General features: G+C 48.5%; 7 protein-coding genes across 7 annotated transcripts; 4 read left to right on the top strand and 3 right to left on the bottom strand.

Moving 5' to 3' along the window:
* Nucleotides 1-243: 243 nt before the first annotated feature.
* EDB93DRAFT_1107126 (uncharacterized protein) lies at nt 244-2,110 on the bottom strand (the record flags this gene model as incomplete). Its single annotated transcript, XM_041447687.1, has 8 exons — nt 244-270; nt 294-410; nt 578-683; nt 971-1,091; nt 1,161-1,213; nt 1,251-1,402; nt 1,498-1,550; nt 1,720-2,110. The coding sequence occupies 8 exons, from the start codon at nt 2,108-2,110 to the stop codon at nt 244-246; spliced, it is 1,020 nt and encodes a 339-aa protein (XP_041303705.1).
* Nucleotides 2,111-3,382: 1,272 nt separating this feature from the next.
* Nucleotides 3,383-4,750, top strand: EDB93DRAFT_1242554 (uncharacterized protein; the record flags this gene model as incomplete). The annotated part of the gene is made up of 3 exons (XM_041452023.1): nt 3,383-3,465; nt 3,610-3,855; nt 4,135-4,750. 3 exons carry the CDS (start codon nt 3,383-3,385, stop codon nt 4,748-4,750), a joined length of 945 nt encoding a protein of 314 aa, XP_041303704.1.
* A 1,029-nt stretch (nt 4,751-5,779) lies between these two features.
* On the top strand, nt 5,780-7,197 carry EDB93DRAFT_1331096 (uncharacterized protein). Its single transcript, XM_041455190.1, has 2 exons — nt 5,780-6,263; nt 6,322-7,197. Exons 1-2 carry the CDS (start codon nt 5,999-6,001, stop codon nt 6,918-6,920), a joined length of 864 nt encoding a protein of 287 aa, XP_041303703.1. The 5' UTR covers nt 5,780-5,998; the 3' UTR covers nt 6,921-7,197.
* A 54-nt stretch (nt 7,198-7,251) lies between these two features.
* On the top strand, nt 7,252-12,083 carry EDB93DRAFT_825641 (P-loop containing nucleoside triphosphate hydrolase protein). The gene is made up of 21 exons (XM_041457615.1): nt 7,252-7,441; nt 7,516-7,707; nt 7,775-7,858; nt 7,910-8,024; nt 8,089-8,707; nt 8,771-8,827; nt 8,878-9,056; nt 9,130-9,228; nt 9,319-9,680; nt 9,733-9,939; nt 9,991-10,099; nt 10,156-10,252; nt 10,304-10,439; nt 10,485-10,567; nt 10,622-10,726; nt 10,776-10,869; nt 10,931-11,239; nt 11,298-11,369; nt 11,426-11,514; nt 11,570-11,697; nt 11,753-12,083. The coding sequence occupies exons 1-20, from the start codon at nt 7,346-7,348 to the stop codon at nt 11,664-11,666; spliced, it is 3,201 nt and encodes a 1,066-aa protein (XP_041303702.1). The 5' UTR covers nt 7,252-7,345; the 3' UTR covers nt 11,667-11,697; nt 11,753-12,083.
* A 33-nt stretch (nt 12,084-12,116) lies between these two features.
* EDB93DRAFT_1305322 (uncharacterized protein) lies at nt 12,117-14,117 on the top strand (the record flags this gene model as incomplete). Its single annotated transcript, XM_041454742.1, has 5 exons — nt 12,117-12,165; nt 12,226-12,257; nt 12,375-12,591; nt 12,649-12,877; nt 12,932-14,117. The coding sequence occupies 5 exons, from the start codon at nt 12,117-12,119 to the stop codon at nt 13,755-13,757; spliced, it is 1,353 nt and encodes a 450-aa protein (XP_041303701.1). The 3' UTR covers nt 13,758-14,117.
* Nucleotides 14,118-14,640: 523 nt separating this feature from the next.
* On the bottom strand, nt 14,641-15,968 carry EDB93DRAFT_1242550 (uncharacterized protein; the record flags this gene model as incomplete). The annotated part of the gene is made up of 2 exons (XM_041452022.1): nt 14,641-15,319; nt 15,370-15,968. 2 exons carry the CDS (start codon nt 15,966-15,968, stop codon nt 14,641-14,643), a joined length of 1,278 nt encoding a protein of 425 aa, XP_041303700.1.
* Nucleotides 15,969-17,773: 1,805 nt separating this feature from the next.
* Nucleotides 17,774-18,043, bottom strand: EDB93DRAFT_1092346 (uncharacterized protein; the record flags this gene model as incomplete). The annotated part of the gene is made up of 1 exon (XM_041446429.1): nt 17,774-18,043. A coding segment is annotated over one exon (270 nt), but the record flags the coding sequence as incomplete, so codon positions are not given.
* Between the last annotated feature and the right edge of the window lie 3,120 nt (nt 18,044-21,163).

The raw sequence follows: 21,163 nt of genomic DNA, 5'->3' as shown, positions 1-21,163 counted from the left end.
CTGTCATAGACTTTTGCTGCCAGACAAATCGGCAGACTCATACATTTCAACTCGCTTTCACATTATCAGCCATGGCCTATTCCTCCCCAGAGAATATAGGACTCGCTGCAACCATGTTTGCATTTGGGGTTATTCCTGCCCTCTGTGAAATTTGTTCCCCCAACTATGATGCATATGACCTTTCATTTGGGATAAGTCCCCTTGAACAGGATTTATGTCACTGCATATCTTCTAATACTTCCTTCACTGATAGTCCTGAGGCATCCTTACCTAGAAATCATGACGAGTCTTACAATGAATTTGACGCAGTCACTATCCTTCTTGAATGTTGGCCTTGTCCTTCTGTCCCTACACATGCTCTGAGGCATCTGAGCAACTCCTGATATGACAAGTTCACCCTCAGCACTGCCCTTGAAATACAATACATGAACTGCTATCCTAACCAGTGTCTGAAGACATATCTGGATCGTGTACAGGATGTGCTTGACGAAGTCACTCCCATGCCACTCATTGAGCAATTGTACACATTCACCCCAAGCAATTCAGATGTGATATCAGTCAATACCACCATGCTCACCAAACACTTGTTCAGAAAGCCTCCACCCGTCATCACATCACCTCCTGATCCACTCAAGCAGATGCCGAGCAACAGATTCTCTGGCAGTGGGCTTGACTTGTCTCCCCTGAAGGATGTCATCTCAAATTTCAAGTTATCATGATGTCAGTCAGACCAGTTTGGTCTTCAGTATGCTGCACGTCTAGAAGACAGCAGAATTCATCTAGAGAATGAACAATCACCCATTGCACCTTACCCAACTTGCTGGACAATTGACATGTTGCAACATCATCATACACAGTGTAATACGCTCTATAAGAACACATTCTGCAGATTGGAAGAGCATCTAGCTCCTTCAGATTTGGCTGAGGAGAGTTTATTCAATTCTGGCCAATGGCCTCACATTACAGTTACATTTCTGCTTGGTCTTCTTGCCTCCACATCAAAAACACCTCTTTGTGATTCTTGGAAAGCCTCTTTGACCAATTTCGCATACATCCTTCTTCAATTGCAAAGATCACAATGACTTTTGAAGCTGAAATTGGCAGCCAATGGGAACAATGACGATGAGGAGTTCCTGAAGGAGCTGGCAAATGACGGTTACCTAGGATTGGATGGTACACAGGAATACATAGACTGGCTTCTAATTCAGGTATTCTATGGTCACCCATAATTAAACCTATCAATCACTAACATTACTAGGCAGAAACCCGATTTCTTATCTGTCCCACACAAGCTAGGGTTGCAATGGAGATGATTTCCCCAAGTTCCAGCAAGAATACTGCCTTGCAGCTTCATATGGGGGAAGGAAAGTCTTCCGTGATTGTACCCATCTGTTGCACTGCACTAGCAGATGACAACAATATGGTATGGGTTGTTGTGCTGAAGCCTTTAGTTGTGCAAATGTTTCAGCTGCTCATGGAACAGCTCAGCAGGCTTACCAACAGGCAAATTTTCCACCTTCCATTCTCACGCTCCTTGCGCATCATTACTTCTAGTGACATTCAGCCACTGTTTGAAGAGTGCAAACATGTTTGTGGTGTCCTTGTCACTCTGCCAGACCACATCCTCTCTTTCAAGATGATGGCTGTGGAGCAACAGCTTTCTCATGTGAATGCAGATACACCCCTGTTAAATAGCCAGCAATGGCTTGATAAGCACACTCATGACATACTGGATGAGAGTGATGAACTGCTGCATGTTCACTTTCAACTTGTGTACACTATGGGCCATCAACAGTGCTTGGAAGGTTGTCCTGATCGATGGACCACAATGCAGCAGGTGATGACCCTTGTGGCAAAACATGCTTGCCTCCTTCATGAAGAATTTCCCCTCAGAGTTGAGTTTCAGCCAGGCGCTATCAGAACCTTCCCATGTTTCAGAGTCCTGGACATTGACGCAGGCAAAAGGCTGGTCAAGCTGGTTTCTGACAACATCCTTGCCGGGAACCTTCCAAATTTCGCATTCAAACATGTGCCACCTCATATCCAAGACTCCATCTGCAAGTATCTTACCCAGTTCACTATTGAACAGCAGCTTCTTCATGAAGTCCATAGCTACTATTCTAGGTCCAGTATGTGGAATGGATTATTGCTCATTCGAGGACTCCTTGCACATGGTGTACTGATATACATGCCAAAGGAGCGGCAATGGCGTGTAGATTACAGTCTGGATCCTCAACATACAATGCTTGCCATGCCATACTGAGCCAAGGATGTTCCCTCATCTAGGGCAGAATTTGGACATCCAGACATCACAGTCGCATTCACATGTCTTTCATACTACTATGGAGGCCTTACCAAGAAACAGGTGACCTTCTGCTTCCGACAGCTACTCAAGTAAGACAATCCTGCATTGGAATATGAGACATGGATTGAGGGGTTGTCTTTACACTCGCTTCCAGGAAATCTGCGACACCTCAGTGGAATCAATATGGAGTCTACTGAACAGTTCACCAACTGTTTGGTACCTCTCTTCAGGTGCAACAAAGCTGTCATGGACTTCTATTTGGCTCAGATTGTCTTTCCACAAGAAGCAAAAGAGTTTCCCAACAAGTTATCTTGTTCTGCCTGGTGTTACAATAACATTTACTCCTATTTCATTTTTCCTTTTTGTAACCACGTCGCCGACTCTAGACCCATCTAGACTTGGCTATTCTCTTATCAAGCGGGCTGTCCGCACTTCTTTTCTTTCTGATTGTAACATAGATACTATCTTGCGCCGCATGACGGTTTCACCTATCTTTGCTATCTTGATAGGTTGTACTTTTTTTCCTATCTTTGTTACCTTTCTTGTCGTGGCTGCACTGCTCCCATTTCACTATATAAATCACATGTATCATAGATGTATTCCTTAACTTAATCTACTGGGTTTTCCCCTTGAAACCTGATCTACTAGGTCTCCACCCTAGTAGCCTGAACTCTGATTCTAAGACAGTCACTCACTGTCTTAGCCTGAACTCTTGATTGCGGTAGAAGTGCTAAAACCACTCACCGCGTAGGCAGAAGTGCTAAAACCACTCGCCGCTGATCCTGCATAGAAGCCGCAGCTCGTGCAGAGAGAACCCTTGATCCAGAAACCTTCCTTGTACTAGGAAGGCCGACGAACTGTCGATTGAATGGTCTATCTTTGACCTTCGACAGCAGAACTATCCCAGTCGTAACACCTGGGATCTCGCAGAGCAAAAATTCTCTGGGTTGCCTACCACTGGTTTCAGTGGAACAAACAATTTTCGCTACCTGCTACCCACCAACATAGCGCAACATGACCTAGCCCACCAGTGCGGTATGAACACCAGAGTTCTCAGTTACCTTTTTCAGGAAGAAAATGACCATTATGAATCGCTTGCAGCCGGCAGCGGCACTGAAGAACTTCTCAATGCCATCACAAATGAGCAGCCAGAAATTCATGTCTTGCTTGATGTGGACTGAACTCGCTCATTCATGGCTACAGCCTGAGGCCAAGAGTTTAGAAACTCTATATGCACCAGCTCTCACGGGCAGCATTACTTTGCAGACATCGCCAGATGAAGAACTTCTGGAAATATTCAGTAGCCTGGGGTTGGGCATTTCACCTGATGACCGCCTGGACGAAGAGCAAGAGAGAGAAGTGGTACATGAGATTGAGTGTGAGCACGAGGTGGAGAGACCTCCAAAAGTGCAGGCTGCTCCCCATTGTATCAACGAGGATGTCTGGTACTTCATCCAGACAGGCTGCATTCCAGATGGATCTCGTGCATTCACTGCCGTTTTTGACACCCTCACTAGAACTTCAGCTGTGTTCTCAGGGTGTCATCCAAGGTCATGGGACGTGCTTGCTGTTACGATCCCATAACAATGAACCTAATACACAAGGTACTAGATTGCTAAGGTCAAGTTAGAGAATACATGATGTATCTACAGGTCTTATATATGAGTATTGAAGCAGAGCTACAATGTAAATGTCCAATAGGAATAATCGTAGAGAAGTCATACGATGGAAGGTCATGGAATGTGGTGGAATGTTCTGTGATACGTGAAGGTGTGAAAGGTGCATATGTGAAGGGTGAAAGGGTGACACTGTGACAAAGTGAAGTGGAGGGTAACACTTGCCTCAACAGATTTTGTCACAACAGTTTTGGCTAAAGGCCTAATGGACAGCTACATCCGCCCAGTCAATTGGATTATCTCGAGCAATACGATATTCGACGCACCAGTGCTAGTCATCATCAGCCCCTTCGAGGTTAACATTTTATTATCTGAGATTAGGGCAAGTAAGCAAGTTCACTTGCATGCTTATACACCTCGCATCATCAAGATGATGAAGTCATGTGATGACCTGCAACTCTACATCACACCATCACTCCCCGCACAATGGATGCCACATGATACCCTTATCCGCCAGCTGAGCGTCTTTTCTGGGCAATTATACTTTCCTCATCACCACACATACGTGAAGCTGTGTCGCTTCTTGGGGATTTATACCACAGATCTCAAGGACCGGGGCATCTTCAAGATTCAAAGTGATGGACTCATCAAACCGGAGCATCGGCCTCCTACTACAAATTTTCCCAACAACTTCCAACAGTCGCCCATCCTCATGTTGAAGGCTCTTTTCGGTATCTGCCGCAAGGGAATGGGGTACTTACCCACGCACGTCGGGAAGTTATTGGTTGCTCGGCAGTTGACAGCCAAAGACTTTGAAGAGACGGCTTGATCGGCAAGTTGGAGTTCTTCTGTATGCAGACATTCATTGACACAGTGATCCCACAGTAATATCCAGTGATTAGAGATGTGAAGCTGCCATTCATAAATTGTGTCACATTTACCACCTTCTAGCAGGTTTCCAAACCATATGATATGTTTTGTTCATTATTGCATCGATCGTGTTTGTGATCTTGAATTTGCTAGTTGCTCAGTACCATTTCATTTTTTGTTCAGACTCACTTTGTACAGTATTCGGTTAGAAGTTAACGTTGTACCCAGTACGAGCATGCCAATGTCAACCCTTCCCACTCCAACCTTGCACTAGAGCATGTGAGAGGGGCACAAACCCTTCTCTGTTATATGTCGCTGGCGGTATCTGATAGAACAACTTGAAGGTTACAAGATGAGTACATCAGAATCCGTCAGAACCAAGATATAACGTGCATACCTACCCGGTTGACACCCTTGTGTGTCTTGATCGTGGCCATGAGGATCTCATAAACACCCTGTAGAAGAATTGACAGTTCTGAGGGTATGACTGGTTCTGCAGAAGGCGAGGATGACGATATGAATATAGGACTAATGAAATAATCAGAGGATGTTGTAGCCAAGAAATTGTAGGAGCTTGGTACTTACTCATCGAGATTCCTATTTGTCAGGCCCCTTCTTGACGGATACCTACCAGGACGGATGTCGCACGGGAAAAGAAAGCATAGCACCAAATGATATTGGAGTATCAATACCTACATCAACACACTACATTCCCGAGCCCTCAGCATCATTTTACACAGCATTAAAAAAATTTCATTTAATGGTTCTATATACTAATTCTCCGTACATACTGTAGCTCACAGACTTACTAGTAGCGTCCCTAATCAGTTGCTCACGAACTTCTTAACGTCTGCCGAACGGACTGTGAATTCGGCGGGTGTGACTGGCTGTTACTATTCATGACATGAGTGTGACTCACGAAACAATGGACCGTCACGGAGGTGTAGTAAGTGATAGTAGTAGTAAGAAAAATGACTTTTGGTCACGTGATGCTGCGCACTGCAAAGCGTGCCTGTCAGTGTCACAGATCCACATATGCTGTTCTTTGACCATCCATCGCCAAATCAGCCTAAATTTGATCCTTCTTATTCTCGGGCTACACTCATAAGCGCTGCGCAGCTCTCTTATCGTACTAGTACTGCACTGCTTCCGAAGACTAGAATAACTATTGGTCTATAAAACCTGAGGCGTATCTGCAAACATCGTCATGGTCATCGTCGAGGAGAAGTGCATGCAATCTGTTCCACCCCCTCCTTATTTCCCTAATGCCAGCACTCTACCCCCACCCCCCTTCCCTGGTGAACATTATGGAGTGAAGCCATCTGACCTACCTCCCCACCTGTTGTTGAAGATCGTGTATTTGACATTTCCGCAAACACCTGGGATTGACGAGGGAAAGATCGAACGGCAGAGAAAGACACTTTGTTGGCTCTCCACACAACTCCGGCTGGTTAATCGATCATTTTACATCGGTGCGTGCTGCTCAAGTCCTTTGACTGTGACGGCCGGAACTTACCTTGCCAAGTGAAGCGTGTGAGCATGTGCTGCGCTCCACATATTTATCCGCATACAACTCGATGATACGACCTCCCTATTCATCTGATCCATTCCCATTTTCTTCCTCGACTTCTACTTCCTCTTGTGAGACTCTGCAACGGGAGACCAAAGTTCTCGACCTCTTCATCGCACTCAAGGTCCACGAAGATGTTATGGTTGATGACTCATCGCTTCATCTCGAGCGAGAGGATTCGTTCAAAGACCTTTTCGACCTCATGCAACCCCGCAGCCGATTGGAAGACCTCATTCGACACTATGGTGTCCGCGAGGGAGTTGTCCATATAAACTCACCTGGAATGAACGCCTCATCTTCATCATTCAACAATTTTAGGGTGAATGATAGCGGTACTGGATCTTCGAGCACAAGTAAATGGACATCAGACCCTGCACCAGTGCCATTCAGCGCGCTGTCTATTTCGTTCTCGCCAAGGCGAGTTGGCCTCGTGCTAACGGCTTCAGGTAAGAAACGGACGATTGTGGATGTAGCACGGACAAGAGATGAGAAGTTGGAGATTACCGCAAAGAAACTTGCGCGGCAACTGAAGGTTTGGCTCAGCGATGGTTCAGGATGATCTAGTGGCATCATTTAGTTTTTAGAGTCCTTCCTTCCGCTGCTTGTTGATAGTGTGATCTTTTAAAGTACAGCTCTCCGAGAACGAGGTTGTACGTCGATAGGCACACATCGGATCAGTACGGTCCACACGATATCGAAAGTACTTGAAACAACGTTAAACGTATGTTCCTTCCGAGACTACGAGACGATCCTGGGCCTGAGCGCTGAGGTTGATGAAACACAGTGGCCTTGAGGCCTCATATAGTTCTCGGCCTGAGGGACTCGGTGTATTTTGTACCTAAGTATAATGATATCAATTTGGAAATCAAGTCGCTCCCAAATTTAGCGACGTCGACGTCCAAAAATTGACTCGCCGCGGTTTGCCAGGTCTAGTGGAACGTAAGTGATTGTAAATAACACAGTGATACTCAAGAGTCTGAAAAAATGCCACGGCGCGCAAGAGTACACTTTGTATCACTCAAATCATCCCTGGTCAATCTCCCAATATCAGTATACGGTCCCCTTCTGGAGAGACAGATCGTATGTTCACATTGTTTCTCCGTCTTATACTTCGACTCTGACTGTAATTGGACCTATCCTCATTAATATTGCAGCGTCCGCAAAGCCTTGCTGTCCACTTGAAGCTCGCCGATGGCGGAGGAAGAGAGGCGTATGTTGGCTGGACCGGCATGGCTTCTGCATCATCCCTTGCCTCATTCAACTCTACCGCAGGCGAACGTGGAATAGAAACGCTAGAGATAGATCCACAATACGCAGCAGGCTTGGGCTTCAAAGAAGGAGATGTGGTACGCTCTTTATTCTCATGCACAAGCTGTTCCATCCTCTAGCTAATGGTGTACTTTGAATCGGCAGGTGGAATTAGGCTTATTATACGACCTCCCATACGCGAAGACAGTGAGCACTGAGCCCCTCAGTGCAGACGACTGGGACGTAGTGGTAGGTCTTGATATTTCGGTAGACTGGCTGGCTTGACTTCACTTATCCTAGGAACTGCATGCAGCGCACGTCGAAGGCACTCTCCTCTCCCAAGTGCGAGTCGCAAATGTCGGACAAGAGATCAATGTTTGGGTGCTCGGGCGGACGAGAGTACGACTAAGAATTGGTGCGTACCATCATCCCATCTTATTCACATCGGTGTCCCTTACTGATATTCCCTCTATCGCAAGTCTCGCTCGACACGTCTGCGACCGCAGCGCTGCTCACAACCGACACCGAGGTCAGCATTGCTCCCAAGTCGCACAGAAAATCGAAAACCGAAACCAAAGCCTCATCTCAAACAAGCTTAGATCATGGAACCGTCATGCCAACGCAGAACAAACCTTCTTATCCATCCGAAATCCTCCGAGCGCTCCCTGCGCGCCTTGTCAACATCCCTGAAACGATTACTCTTCGCGATGCCAAAATGCGCGCATACATCCATCCTTACACTCTATCATTGCTTACGGGGACTCGGTACATCCCATTCGACCCAAATCCTGACCCTCCACGTTCAGGTTGGTGGTGCGCGCATGCACGTCGGCTGGAGCCACCCAAGGATCCGACGAACATCATGAAGTCTGGTATTGAAGATAACGCCAGCATCAAGCCAAGTGCTGAAACTGAGCAGGATGCCGAAGCAAAGATACTGCACCCGGGGTCAAAAAGAGAGTTGGGAGCAAAGGATGATGAAGGGAACGGAAAGGACGGGTGGGAAGTGTGGCTGGGAATCTCTGATCGCGTTATGGAGACACATGTATTATTTATCGGTGAAGTAAAGGGTGGGGTCGGGGACTGGGATCTCGTTCGGTGCGCTGCTTTATTTTCTTTGTGTGTATTTCCATCACCATCGCTAATATAGTGACTTGGTAGGATATCGCTCACGGGTGCCCGTGAGCAAGGGCCCGTAATTAATGGAAACCTCGATGAGTACGTTCGTACATTTCCTTGAGTGTGATATCAGCTGATCATTATGTTAGTCCTGCATCCCCATCATCCTTATCTTCACCTTCAGCTTTGGCGGCGATCTCCTCAGAAATAGTGGCATCCTCTGGATCATCACTTCGTTTATCAGGTGTATCCAATATTCTCGAAGACGTGACAAACACTTGCGTCGCGACCTACGCCGTACATGCGCGCAAGGATGTTGTTCGGGGAAGTATGTGGATCGCATTTTGTTTGCAGCGCATTCTAATGCATTTTTCAACCTTGCGTGTCCACACGTACTGCAGTCCCTGGCATTCTAATAACAGGCCGTCAGGGAATGGGCAAGACATCAGTTGCGAAAGAGATCGCACGCAGACTGGAAGCAGATGAGCGCGTGTACGCTTGTAAGTGGGATATCATGTTCTCTAATGCTTTTCTTGCTTAACCATTTTTATTACCACTTGAAATCATCGATACCGAAAAATATCAATCAGCCATACATTATATCGACTTCTCCCCGCTCGCATCCAAGCCCGCTCAAACCCTCGGTGCACTCTTTCGCCACCTCTTTGTGTTAGCACGATGGCACAGCCCCTCCGTCCTCGTCTTCGACAACCTCGATAAAGTCTGTGCTGCAGAGGTCGAGCACGCGGATTCTTTCCGCCAGCGACATATAACAGAGCTCTTCCTCATGCAATATAGCTCCAACGCACGCCTTGCACCATCCAACTTTCGTGGTATCGTGCTCCTCGCAACAGCAGAGAACCAGACTAGCGTGCACTCGCTACTACATACGCTGCATGTCTTCAAGGATGTCGCTTCCATTCCTCCGCCGGGGAGAGAGGCACGGAAGGAGGTGGGTTCATCGTTGATTCTTGATGCCTTTTGAGTAGAGGCGACTTTAACAGATTCTCGTCAGTCTCGTGTCACTCCGGCTTTCCATGGCTAAGGAGCCACTGTCATTCGTTATCGACGAATCCGATCCCCCTGAGTACACTCGACTCGCGGTAGGGACAGAGGGCTATTCCCCTGTAGACCTGCGAGACCTTGTCACGCGGACCGTACAGGTCGCTGTTGGGCGGGCAGTGTCAGAAGTGGGCGTTGGTGTTGAGAAGGCGAGCATCGTCTGATGCGCATGTTTCACTATTTGACGATGGTTCGGGAAGGTCACACTTTCGGCGAAAGATTTTATAGAAGCCCAAGAGGGATTTGTGCCTCTCTCGCTGAGGGATGTTCCTTTACAAAAGTCGGGTGTAGAGTGGGCTGACATTGGCGGTGCGTGCGTCTCTTTGAGAATATCTATCGTCGGTCCATTAATTGTGTCGGTGCAGGCTTGAAAGATACCAAGCTCGTATTGAGGGAGACCTTAGAGTGGCCGACGAAGTATGCACAATTGTTCAAGCAGTCTCCGTTGAGGTTGAGATCTGGGTGCGTTTATAATGCTCTCTGTTGTGGATCCAATTTACGGGAGGACTGTAGGCTACTCTTGTATGGCTATCCTGGCTGTGGAAAAACTCTACTTGCGTCAGCCGTTGCGAAAGAGTGCGGATTGAACTTCATCAGCATCAAAGGTCCCGAGCTATTGAATAAATACATCGGACAGAGTGAAAAATCAGTGCGTAGCTGTAATGTTTTTCAAGGAAATACTTACTCTGTGTAGGTGAGAGACATCTTCGATCGTGCATCAGCTGCCAAACCATGCGTACTCTTTTTCGACGAGTTTGACTCGATTGCACCAAAGAGGCAGGTTGATTTTTATGTGCTCTATCTGCTATAATTATAAATGTTGGTTTGCAGAGGACACGACAGCACGGGCGTGACAGACCGTGTGGTAAATCAGATGCTAACCCAGATGGATGGCGCCGAGGGGCTCGAGGGAGTATATGTCCTCGCTGCAACGAGGTGGGTTATCTTCATTGGTCACATCGTCTGATTTTTGATCTTCCACAAGTCGGCCAGACCTCATCGACTCCGCATTGCTTCGTCCCGGTCGTCTTGACAAATCGCTGCTATGTGATCTGCCTGGTGTTGAGGACCGAAAAGACGTCAGTGCTCTGCCGTGTTGCATATACCACAATCTTGACATCGTTTTGTGCACCTGTCCAGATTTTGGTTGCAGTATCGCGGAAGCTAAAGCTTGCACCCTCTGTGGACTTTGATGAACTTGCAAGTATCACTGAGGGCTTCTCGGGTGCGGACTTACAGGCGCTCGTGTACAACGCGCATCTGGAGGTAGTGCATGCTGCTATAGATGCTGAGAAGATGGATGGTGGTAGTGGAGGTGATGTCGAGGCAGGCCGGAGGGTGGGAGTGGGGTTGACTGATGAGGTCCCGGTGAAGTATGTGGTTCTGGGCGCTGGGAAGGATGCAGTCAAAGCGGCGTCTAAGGCAGACGAGACGAAAATGCAGCGACGAGTAAGAAATTGCGCTTGTGTTGGCACAGATCGACCTCTATGATTGATATCTTTTCTAGCTGCAACAAATCAGGGCGTCGAAATCTGTGGGGATGGACGCGGATAGCAAGGCCATTGTGACGCCCAAGAAGGTCTGTGTTTTATCTCTTCTTGTATAGATCTCTCTAATGGGTGATGTTTTCTGCAGCACGAGATCACTCAACAGCATTTATTGAAAGTGCTTAAAACGACAAAGCCGTCTGTTTCGCGCGAGGAACAGGCAAGGCTGGGGAGAATGTAAGTATCCACCTTTCCACCAAGTATCGGTAGTTGTTTATCATGGGCGAACTAGATATCGAGAGTTCGTGTCGGATCGAGGTGGTGGCGAGAAGAAATTCCCAATGCCGGGCAGCGATAGCGGGGTGGGGAGTCGAGCCTCGATGGGATGATGGGCACTGTACTCAGATGACGAACTTGCATGTAAGTATCCTGCAACCTGAGCCCTCTTCCCGGCAATAATGCGTGTCTAACACAGACCTCAACCTGGGAGATTGTTCTAACTTTTTCATGGCATTATTTATTACCTTGAGATAGCCACAACTCTGGCTTAGTCTTTCGTATACAGACCGTATGATAGAAACGGTTGCATTAGGCCTTAGGTCCAGGTGTAGGGCTAGACGTCAAGTGTGGGTAATACTGACTTAGCACCCAGATTTCTGACAGTTTATAAATGTGCTCGTGTGTCACTCAGCTACGTACCTTTTGTTGAGTTCCCGGGCCTGTGCCGGCACAGCCCATGGTTTCCGGGTCTCGGGACCCCGAAACGAGGCAGCTGTGCTTTATTCACAACCAACACGATCTCACATACAGAAACTCGTTGAATTTTTTTTGCAAGTAGAATGGGCCCATCGAAGAAATCCCAGAGACGTGCTAAAGCACCATTGCCGTGTACGTTGATCTTGATAATAACAACAATTGATGATGAAATATTAATCTTGCTAACCCTAGTGAGGTCTCGCACAACAAGATCCAAGGGGAGAGTGAGTATCACACATGTCATCCATGCACCCTACTCACGTTTTGTCTCGTCATTTCGTTCTTATATTCAACACAGCCTATAACAGATCCAGAACAGAACACTCAACTTCTCTACGGAGCAACTTCGCTCGCAGGGTCTCTACGCTGCACAAACAGTGGGAGATGGCAATTGCCTATTTCGGGCTCTTTGCGATCAATTCTACGGCTCGCCGTCACAGCACCTCCAGCTGCGCAAAGATATATGTGACTGGATCGAGAGCCATGCGCAGCGCTATCAACCTTTTTGTGAGGATGAACGTGGACTAAGCGCCCATCTGCGGTGCATGCGAGAACAAGGTGTGCCAGGGCTTGCCCTCCCAATTTCTTCCTGTGCAGCGTTGTGACGCGCTATAGGCACTTATGGCGGGCACCTTGAACTTTCTGCATTTGCGCACTTTGCGAGAAGGAATGTCAAGGTTATCCAGCCTGGATTGGTATATGTTATCGAGTGGAAGGCGGGTGCCGAGAACGATGACCAGTCATCATCTCAAGATAACGAGCGAGAAGCGCGGAGGAAAAAGAGGCAGCAGCAGCGCGACGAGATGAACGATGCTCAAGAGTCAGAGGGGACGATATATGTTGCGTCAGCCATTTCTCCTAGCATACCTATCGGCTGCGCGCTGACCTGTCGTTCTAGATATCATGACTGGGAACATTTTTCTTCCATACGAAACTTGAGAGGGCCGCACGCTGGTCTTCCTGAGGTTTGTGAGCTACCCGCCGACGCAGCACCGCCTGCCGCTTCTCCTGCTAAGAAGAAACCAGTCTCCCGGAGCAAAGCCAAATCTGATCTCAAGATTTTTCCCAAGAATAGTCCAATCGACAATGTTAGATTGAATCGCGACAATACACCACCAACACCTGCCCATGTCCCACTTCCCATATCTCGTTCACCCTCACCCCTTTCTTCCGCTGATTCCTTCAGCATCGAGGCAGACTCGCTACTTCCCGTCCCCGGCCAGCCAACCGGTCCTCATCAGTCTTTTACATCGAGCGTTAGAGCTCATCGGTCACCCAAGCGTTCCTTTGACGAATCGTCTGGATCATCAACATCTGGCACGATCTCCAAGCGAACGCGAACACGAAACACACGGCGATCGCCCTCTCGCACACTCTTGAGTCAAGTCAGAGCAGATGATGATATGGACGACTCTACACCTGATCTCTCCACCCCCGGCTCCTCCGCAGAATCCAGCCGCTCATCATCTGCCGCTTCATCTCCGCTTCCTAGTACCCCTCCCGCATGTGATACTCCACCTCCTGAAAACCAGAAGCCCCTTACTCGACGCCAGCGTAAGGCTCTCGGGCTTCCAAAGTCACATACTGCGTATATGAGCGCAGGAAAGATTGTCATTCCTGGCGGGAAATTCAAGAAACCTTTCAACGCGGCTGATGATGAAGAATGGCAGAAGAATGGCACCGGGCGGCTTGACGTGCGCGGGTTCCGCGAGCTCAAGATCTAGCCTTCATGCATCATCAAAGCCCCCTGCCACGAATTTGCACGCATATTTTTACGCCCCTTCATCTAGAACATTGGTCATATCCACGCAGTGATACCCAACACATCATAATTTGCATTCCCATCATATCACACCCCATCTACGAATATGTTCACGACAGTCCTGGTGACCTGGTGCGACGTCATTTCTATGTTAGTTTGTCACGTACGAGCACTTGGAGACTTCATAGAAATTCGGACATTTGCACGATTGTATTTTAGCAAGCTGCATATGTATGCTGAATGTTATCATGACGCTTACAGTCAATTGCGTGTTGATGTACTCCAGAGAAAGACATCACAGCACCTGCACGAGCAGCATTTTGGTAACTGATTTTGCGAGCACTTAGTATTAAAATGAAATTTAAGCACATGGTATAATATGTAATGCGGGTGCTACGTAAATACAGACATGGAGAAACTTGAAAGTGTAGCCCAGAAGTAAGACAACATCGTCATATTTCTGTGCATCTCTCCCTTATAATACTTTGAAAGATCGGGTACATGGTCAGAGATGGGAATGAATCAACGGAAGATAAAGTAAGTATCGGCTTGACTGGCACTCAAACGATTGAAAAAATATCTTCAGATGTAGTCGATAAGTCAGATGATGAGGAGATATCGGTTGCATAATTTATCGAAGTGTTCCTGGCGGACGCCGGGAGCAACGCAAGGGCGATGTTTGCAGCAGTACACGCGTATTGGATATAGATCACAAATCCATGATGGGTCTAAATAGATCCCCGAAGATTAGGAGCGTGAGTGAGCCAGTATCGAAAGAAGATATTCTCACCTAAGAATACCAATGTCTGAACCACACGTGTTATGCTGCACCCATGACCCATGCATCAAGTCATCAGACAATGACCCTCGTTGTCCTCGATGCGGAATGTGATACAGCTGCTATCGGCGAGTTCACTCTCCAACAGAGCCCAGTGGTTCGCGCGTAAATCTTCCACAGCGTCCGCGTGCAGCAATCGAACGATCTTGAGCTCCAAACCCGATATCGTACGAAGAGCAGCGAATAGTTGCTTAAAATGGAATGCGGGTGCCTTGCGTAACTTGGAATGTAGTCCCAGATAGGAAACGGAGGGAGGGAGGGTGAGATTTAGGTTGATTTCCGTCCATGAACGGATGTAAACGACGAGGTCGTTCAAAGATAAACAGCATTCACCGAGCAAATCCAGCTCTTTTTGAAGACATTCGGCTTGAAGGGAATAGTCGAGGTGCACGGTAGTAACATTCGCGCAGCTCAGCCTCATGAAACGTTTCCAAGTATGGTCAAGAAATGGAGGAGGGATGCAGTCGTAAGTCAGTTTTCTGAGAGCCGGGAAGTGGTTGGCGTTTCTATCGTCTGGCAGGTAATCCCGCAAAAAGACCGACATGAGTGACAAGGACTGCAGCTTGGTCATAACGGGCATGTCAAGTCGAGCAGAAGGAGATCTGTCCCTTGCACTGGGTGAGCAAATTGGGCAGCGGAGCACGCTCAAATTTTTTGCTGCAGCTATCAACTTCATCAGATCCTCTCTAAAAAGTAATCAGCAAGTGGTTTATGCGTGATAGGGCTGAACCAATACCTGCAGGGGCGCAAAATGGACTCAGAACAATCAAATACACGCAATGATGAACCGCAAGATTCAGCCAGCGCCATTATAACTGATTCGGGTAGCTGTCGAAGCCAGGAATCATTATCGGGAAGCATGGGCATGGATAAATTGACGGTTGACAAGTTTGGGAACTGTCGAATGATATTGGCTAGGAGGGCGTAATCAGGTGCCTCACAACGGTCATCATGTATCAAGACATCAAGTCGTCTCGTCCACCACCCTACGTGAACGGAGCGGGCTGCTCCAGAGGATCTCCTACCGAGGGCGACAAGCAAAGAAGACAGAGTAGCTGGACGAGTGACCAGAACACTGCGATAGAGAATATTGATGGCGAGTGTGTGCCATGTCTTGCAGACGAGGATAATATTCCTCTTTGTGATAAGAGACTCTTTCAACAGTCTGTGCTCGTGCTCTTTGACGAGGGGACGCGGAAGATCGAATGGGGTCGGGCCATCATAACTCAGCAGACCAGGGATATCGGTGGCGAGGTTAAATATTGTAATCCAAAGTTCAGGAGGAAAACAAGGCAGATTGCACGCAGTGGAATCGTTGGAGATTGCTAAAGTCATCTAGTCTAGTGCTGTAGATTGTGTTGGTCACGTAAGGCCGATTAATCAGAAAGCGGACGCAAGATGGGCGTACCAGTAAGAACTATGGTCCACTAAGGGAGGAACTGTCTGAAGATAATATGATTCTCTCTAAGGGTTTATATAGGTGTCCCTGCCCTGAGAGTTTAAGATGTGCAGATGAGTGCCCTTGGGAAATCGGGCGATAGTGAACAGTGAACACAAGTCACCTCGATTAGTTGCCTCCTTCAATTAGCTAAAGCATCTCATATCAGTGCAAGTGATCCGAGATATGCATACCGTGTCTAATTATTCCATTATACGCGGGGTGGGCGCCGATAGGTCCTAGCAGTATACATTCTCAAAGAACCTTCGTGTGAAAAATTGACGGTTGTTCGGTGGCGGTTTGAAATTGCAGTGTCTCGCCTAACATAACACGTGATGACTCATTAGCCACGCTAACTTCAACCTCGTTGGGCTCGACTGCCACTGGACCACCGACGATCACGAGGATCAGCGCATCATACGACTCATTGGCCGGACGAAAATCGGATTGCGCCGGCCAAGGCGAGTTATGCGCCTCGCTGATTTTGTAGATCGTTGTTATTATCATGATTTTCTCGAAAGGTATGCTCACCTCTTCACCGTCTGATTGTGCAGCGCGCTATGTGAGGCCACGATCTCCTGGTTCAGCATCCTCACAAAATAAAATTTACGAGTTGCCAAAAATTGTACTTATCGACTCGGACGAATGAAAATATTTGTAGGCCCCTCAACGCGCTGCCAAGTTCGTGAGCGCTCCGTTCATGGTTATGGATATGCGATGTCTCTGTCTGTCCCTTAGGACTCAAAGAATCGCTCCACCAGGTACTGATGTGGGGCGTCCTGCACCCAGCATGGTCAGCTAGCCCTCTGTGGCCCCTCTCGTATGTTCGTCGAATCGGCATGGGTCAACCGTCCCTCTCTGGCCACTCTCGTATATTCGTTGGATCTGCAAGCTGCATAGTACGATGTACTTTCCCGGTTCTTGTGAGTTCCTTTTGTCTCTCACGTGTAGCGCGCCGTTTGACCGTCCAACTATCACAGGCGAGCAATCGGCGAATTTGGTGAGCATATTGGGGCTGCGCCAATGGGAGTAATGTTCTTCCGAGATGGTCTTTCCAAGCATGACGCCACGGGCAGAGGACATCACAGGTGAGTAACTGAGTTGGTCCCAGCAATACCCATTTCTTTCTCTGACTGTGCGCACGACTACCAAACGCGATCGACGACATCTGGCAGGGCACGGGAAGTTTTGAACTCGGATTTGACGTTCATAGCCGTAGATAAAATCAATGAGCATCTGGCTCAACAAGTGACGAGGGTATACTATGACGTAAACAGAAGCACGTGATACATTGTACGATTAAATGCCACGTGCAACTCAAAACAGACCCCGCAATACTTATCCAAACACTTGCCCGCTACTGCTCTGCAATGTTCTTCAGTTTCTTCAATCCACTTTGGGAGGTGCTTTGAACACGCTATTCTTTCCATTGGTTTCCCTCGACCGCATCTCTGATCACAATATTCATTGCCCTATGATCGCTCTCAAAAATCTGTCACTCAGTCACGACCCTTCGAACATATTGTTCGCTCAAACTGCCTTAAATGCAATACTGCGTATATATAATAGACGATGGATTAACTGTACACTGCATATCGTACTAGACAAAGCGTATCTGGCATCTGCGCAAATCAATTTAATCGTAATCAAGAGCTATGAGGATCAATTTGATTAGCTGCGAGGAAGGGAAAACACTGAAAACTCACTCCTTGTGGCAGCGCTGCCAGCCTGTCCCATGCGCCATGATACTCAGATCAAGCTCAACACCACCTCTGGGTATCACTAATACAGTCCGAGGATTATAAAACGCTTTTCGAGAAGCGGGTGGGACCCAAGATAACAGCCGATCATTAGGTCCTAACACCCATCCATCGCCTCCCAGCGCAAATGTGTGATCGTCATGGGGGGTGCCTGCAAGTAGCTCAGTAGTGTCGCACAGTGCATGTGCCGTTGGATTTGACGAGAACGAAATGAGGTTATCGTTCGTAGTATGGGGTGCGGGGATGTTCGTTGTCGGATGTGGGATGCAACTGCCATGCGGGGAGAATGCTGAACAGTCTTCTTCGGCATGGTACTGGAATGACTTCCCAATCGCTGCATACCACACACGGATACCATCCGATGAACGGGAAATGATACGAGTCCCATCCCGAGAGAAGGAGACCGACAGGACTAGATCAGAATGCCCCCGCAAGGGCTCACCAACAGGCTGCCCTGTTGCTGCACGCCACAGTCGGACAGTCTTATCAAATGAACCAGATACAATGCAACTCCCATCTGGTGAGAACGAGACTGATATAACAAAGTCAGTGTGCCCTTCCAAAGGCTCACCAACTGGCTGTCCCGTTCCTGCATCCCACAGCCGGACTGTCTTATCGTCCGAACCAGAAACGATGCAAGTCCCATCCGGAGAGAATGACACTGAGTTAACCCCACCAGTGTGCCCGCAGAAAGGATCACCCACTAACTGCCCTGTCCCTGTATCCCGCAGCCGGACAGTCGTATCTGCAGAACCAGTCGCGATGTGAGTTCCGTCCGGCGAGAAAGAGACTGACCAGACCCTAGCAGTGTGCCCCTGCAAGGGTTCACCAACTGACTGCCCTGTCCTTGCATCCCACAGCCGGACTGTCCTATCGTCCAAACCAGCAGAGACGATGCGAGTCCCATCCGGAGAGAATGAGACTGAATGGACCTCATCAGTGTGCCCTTCCAAGGGCTCACCAACTGGCTGTCGCGTTGCTACATCCCACAACCGGACAGCCTTGTCTGCAGAACCACTTGCGATGCGAGTCCCATCGGGAGAGAACGAGACTGTGCGAACATAAGCAGTGTGCCCCAACAAGGGCTCACCAACTGGGTGACCTGTTACTGCATCCAACAGCTGGACAGTACCATCCTGATAACCAGTGGCAAAGCGGGTCCCATCCGGCGATAGCGAGACTGAGGTAATGAAATTGGAATTCGTGTGTCCTTGCAAGGGTTCACCATCTGGCTGCCCAGTAGATGTATCCCACAGTCGGATAGTGGTATCCGCAGAAGCAGTCGCGATGCGAGTCCCATCCAGAGAGAACGAGACTGAGTAGACCCCATCAGTGTGCCCCAGCAAGGGCTCACCAACTGGCTTCCCTGTTGCTGGATCCCACAGCCGGACAGTCTGATCGTCCGAACCTGTCACGATGCGACTTCCGTCTGGCGAGAATGCGACTGAGTAAACCGACGAAGAATGTCCCAATAAGGGTTCACCAATGGGCTGCCGTGTTGCTATATCCCACAACCGGATAGTGTTATCTTCCGAGGCAGACACGATGTGTGTCCCATCCGGTGAGAATGAAACTGAGGTAACTGAATCAGTGTGTCCCAACAAGGGCTTGCCTACTGGCTGCCCCGTTGCTGCATCCCACAACCGCACAGTGCGATCATTCGATCCAGTCGCGATGCGAGTCCCATCTGGCGAGAACGAGACTGACTTAACTTGACCGGTGTGTCCGCTGATCACAGCCAGGACAGCCGTACAGTTGATATCACGTCCAGATGCTACACGAAGAGAGTTCGGAAACCGTGTAGAAAACGTTCCGGATAGTGCAGAGTTGAGAGGCGAGAATGGCAGTGCTGATACATAAAGATGAGGTGTGCTGTGCAAGATCATGCCGCCGAAGACTTGAATGAATCTCTGCACATCTATTGCAGCGGGCGAGGTATCTTCGTATCCGGTGTGACCCTATAATTGCGATTACGCGTTAGTGAGCATGTTAGCTGACGCTGATGACCATGTGCTCACCTTCAACCACTTGGCAATAAGCGGAAGGGCGGGGACTGCGCCGCTGAGCGCATTGATGAGGCAGAGGACTTCGAGCCAGAAGAACAGTCGCTCATGGTCGAAGAATGATTTGATGCCTTTGGCGAGTTCTGAATCGAAGTCGGTGGCTTGTACGTGTGAAATCCAGAACCGACAGGCATAGGATAGGTGTGGGGGGATGCGCTTTTCGACTCGTTCTTGTAGACCGGGATCTTCGGAGTTGGGGAGATAAGATGATTTCAAATCGCAGATATTGAAGGAAAGTTCATCTTTCTTTTTCATCGCTCCAAGTGATGCGAAAGCAAGGTCTCGTTGAACCTTAGGCACGTCGACAAAAAACTCTTTATTGTGGGATTCGTCTGTGAGGTAATCGCGGAAGGATGCATGAAGAGGTCGGATTGGGGTGGATGAGTTGGTGGTGCCGCTGAGGAGGGATTCCATGTGTTCTACTATGACCTCCACTTTGTAACGCTCGGTTTCATCTGGAAAATGACTTCGCATGGCATTAAGGGAATCCAAAGGGAGGGGTTCGGCCGTGCCAAGAATTTGTCCCATCACAGAACAAAACTTCGCTAGTTGTGTTTGCCGAGACTTGGAGCTTGTGTGTTTATCCTTTGGCATGATCTGTGTGAGAATGAATTCATACATATCATACAACAAGTGCTCCCGTTCGACAGGATCACGGGACACCATGACATTGAACGACTGATCGGAAAATAAGCCAGCAGGAGGTGCTTCGATGGATTCGCAAGCAAGACGGGCCCACTCGAAAAAACCATCAGCTTTCTTGGCCAGGGCTGTAAACTCTTTGCTCCCAAAATGCGGAAGCCCTTCCAGCTTCTTCGACACGTAAGCGTAGATATCGCGTTCCGCGACTTCTGGTAGAATGTCGTCCATAGAAATCCTTCGAATGTGTTGAGCGCCCGCAAAAGCCTTCTGAATGTCGCGAAGCGGGCGAGAGGTGACGATGAACCGGAAGTTCTTTGGGAGCTCCATGATTTGAGGAACAGCGGAGTTCTGGAGTTTACCGGAAAGAATGTGAAGAAGGTCGCATCGTGTCTTGGCCTCGCCGCTTTCGTCCAGTGCGTCGATCACGATCACGACAGGGCCCGCGGTTGATTCCGAGAGCTTCTGTAGTGGTTCGACCAGAAGCTTCTGCCATTGCTGGGAGATGTCAGCTGTAGTCTTGAGCGCACTGGCATTCTGAACTGTATCTGCCAACGCTCGCCTCACCCCCCAATCGCGGTCAGCGAGATCGCGTGCGATGGTAGAAAATATCTTCTCATGACGACGGTC

The sequence above is a fragment of the Suillus bovinus genome, assembly GCF_016758785.1.
Source record: "Suillus bovinus strain UH-Sbo-P2 chromosome Unknown EDB93scaffold_71, whole genome shotgun sequence".
Taxonomy (NCBI): domain Eukaryota; kingdom Fungi; phylum Basidiomycota; class Agaricomycetes; order Boletales; family Suillaceae; genus Suillus; species Suillus bovinus.
Note: the sequence above shows the minus strand (reverse complement) of the source record. Positions and strands in the feature narration are given on the sequence as shown.

What these genes read in the sequence shown, in the direction of transcription:
- EDB93DRAFT_1331096 (XM_041455190.1), top strand. Translation starts at nt 5,999, where the DNA reads ATGGTCATCGTCGAGGAGAAGTGCATGCAATCTGTTCCACCCCCTCCT. An exon ending in TAATCGATCATTTTACATCG is followed by an intron (nt 6,264 to 6,321) that starts GTGCGTGCTGCT and finishes TGCCAAGTGAAG; the next exon opens with CGTGTGAGCATGTGCTGCGC.
- EDB93DRAFT_825641 (XM_041457615.1), top strand. Translation starts at nt 7,346, where the DNA reads ATGCCACGGCGCGCAAGAGTACACTTTGTATCACTCAAATCATCCCTG. An exon ending in GGGGACTGGGATCTCGTTCG is followed by an intron (nt 8,708 to 8,770) that starts GTGCGCTGCTTT and finishes GTGACTTGGTAG; the next exon opens with GATATCGCTCACGGGTGCCC. An exon ending in CAGGCAAGGCTGGGGAGAAT is followed by an intron (nt 11,515 to 11,569) that starts GTAAGTATCCAC and finishes TGGGCGAACTAG; the next exon opens with ATATCGAGAGTTCGTGTCGG.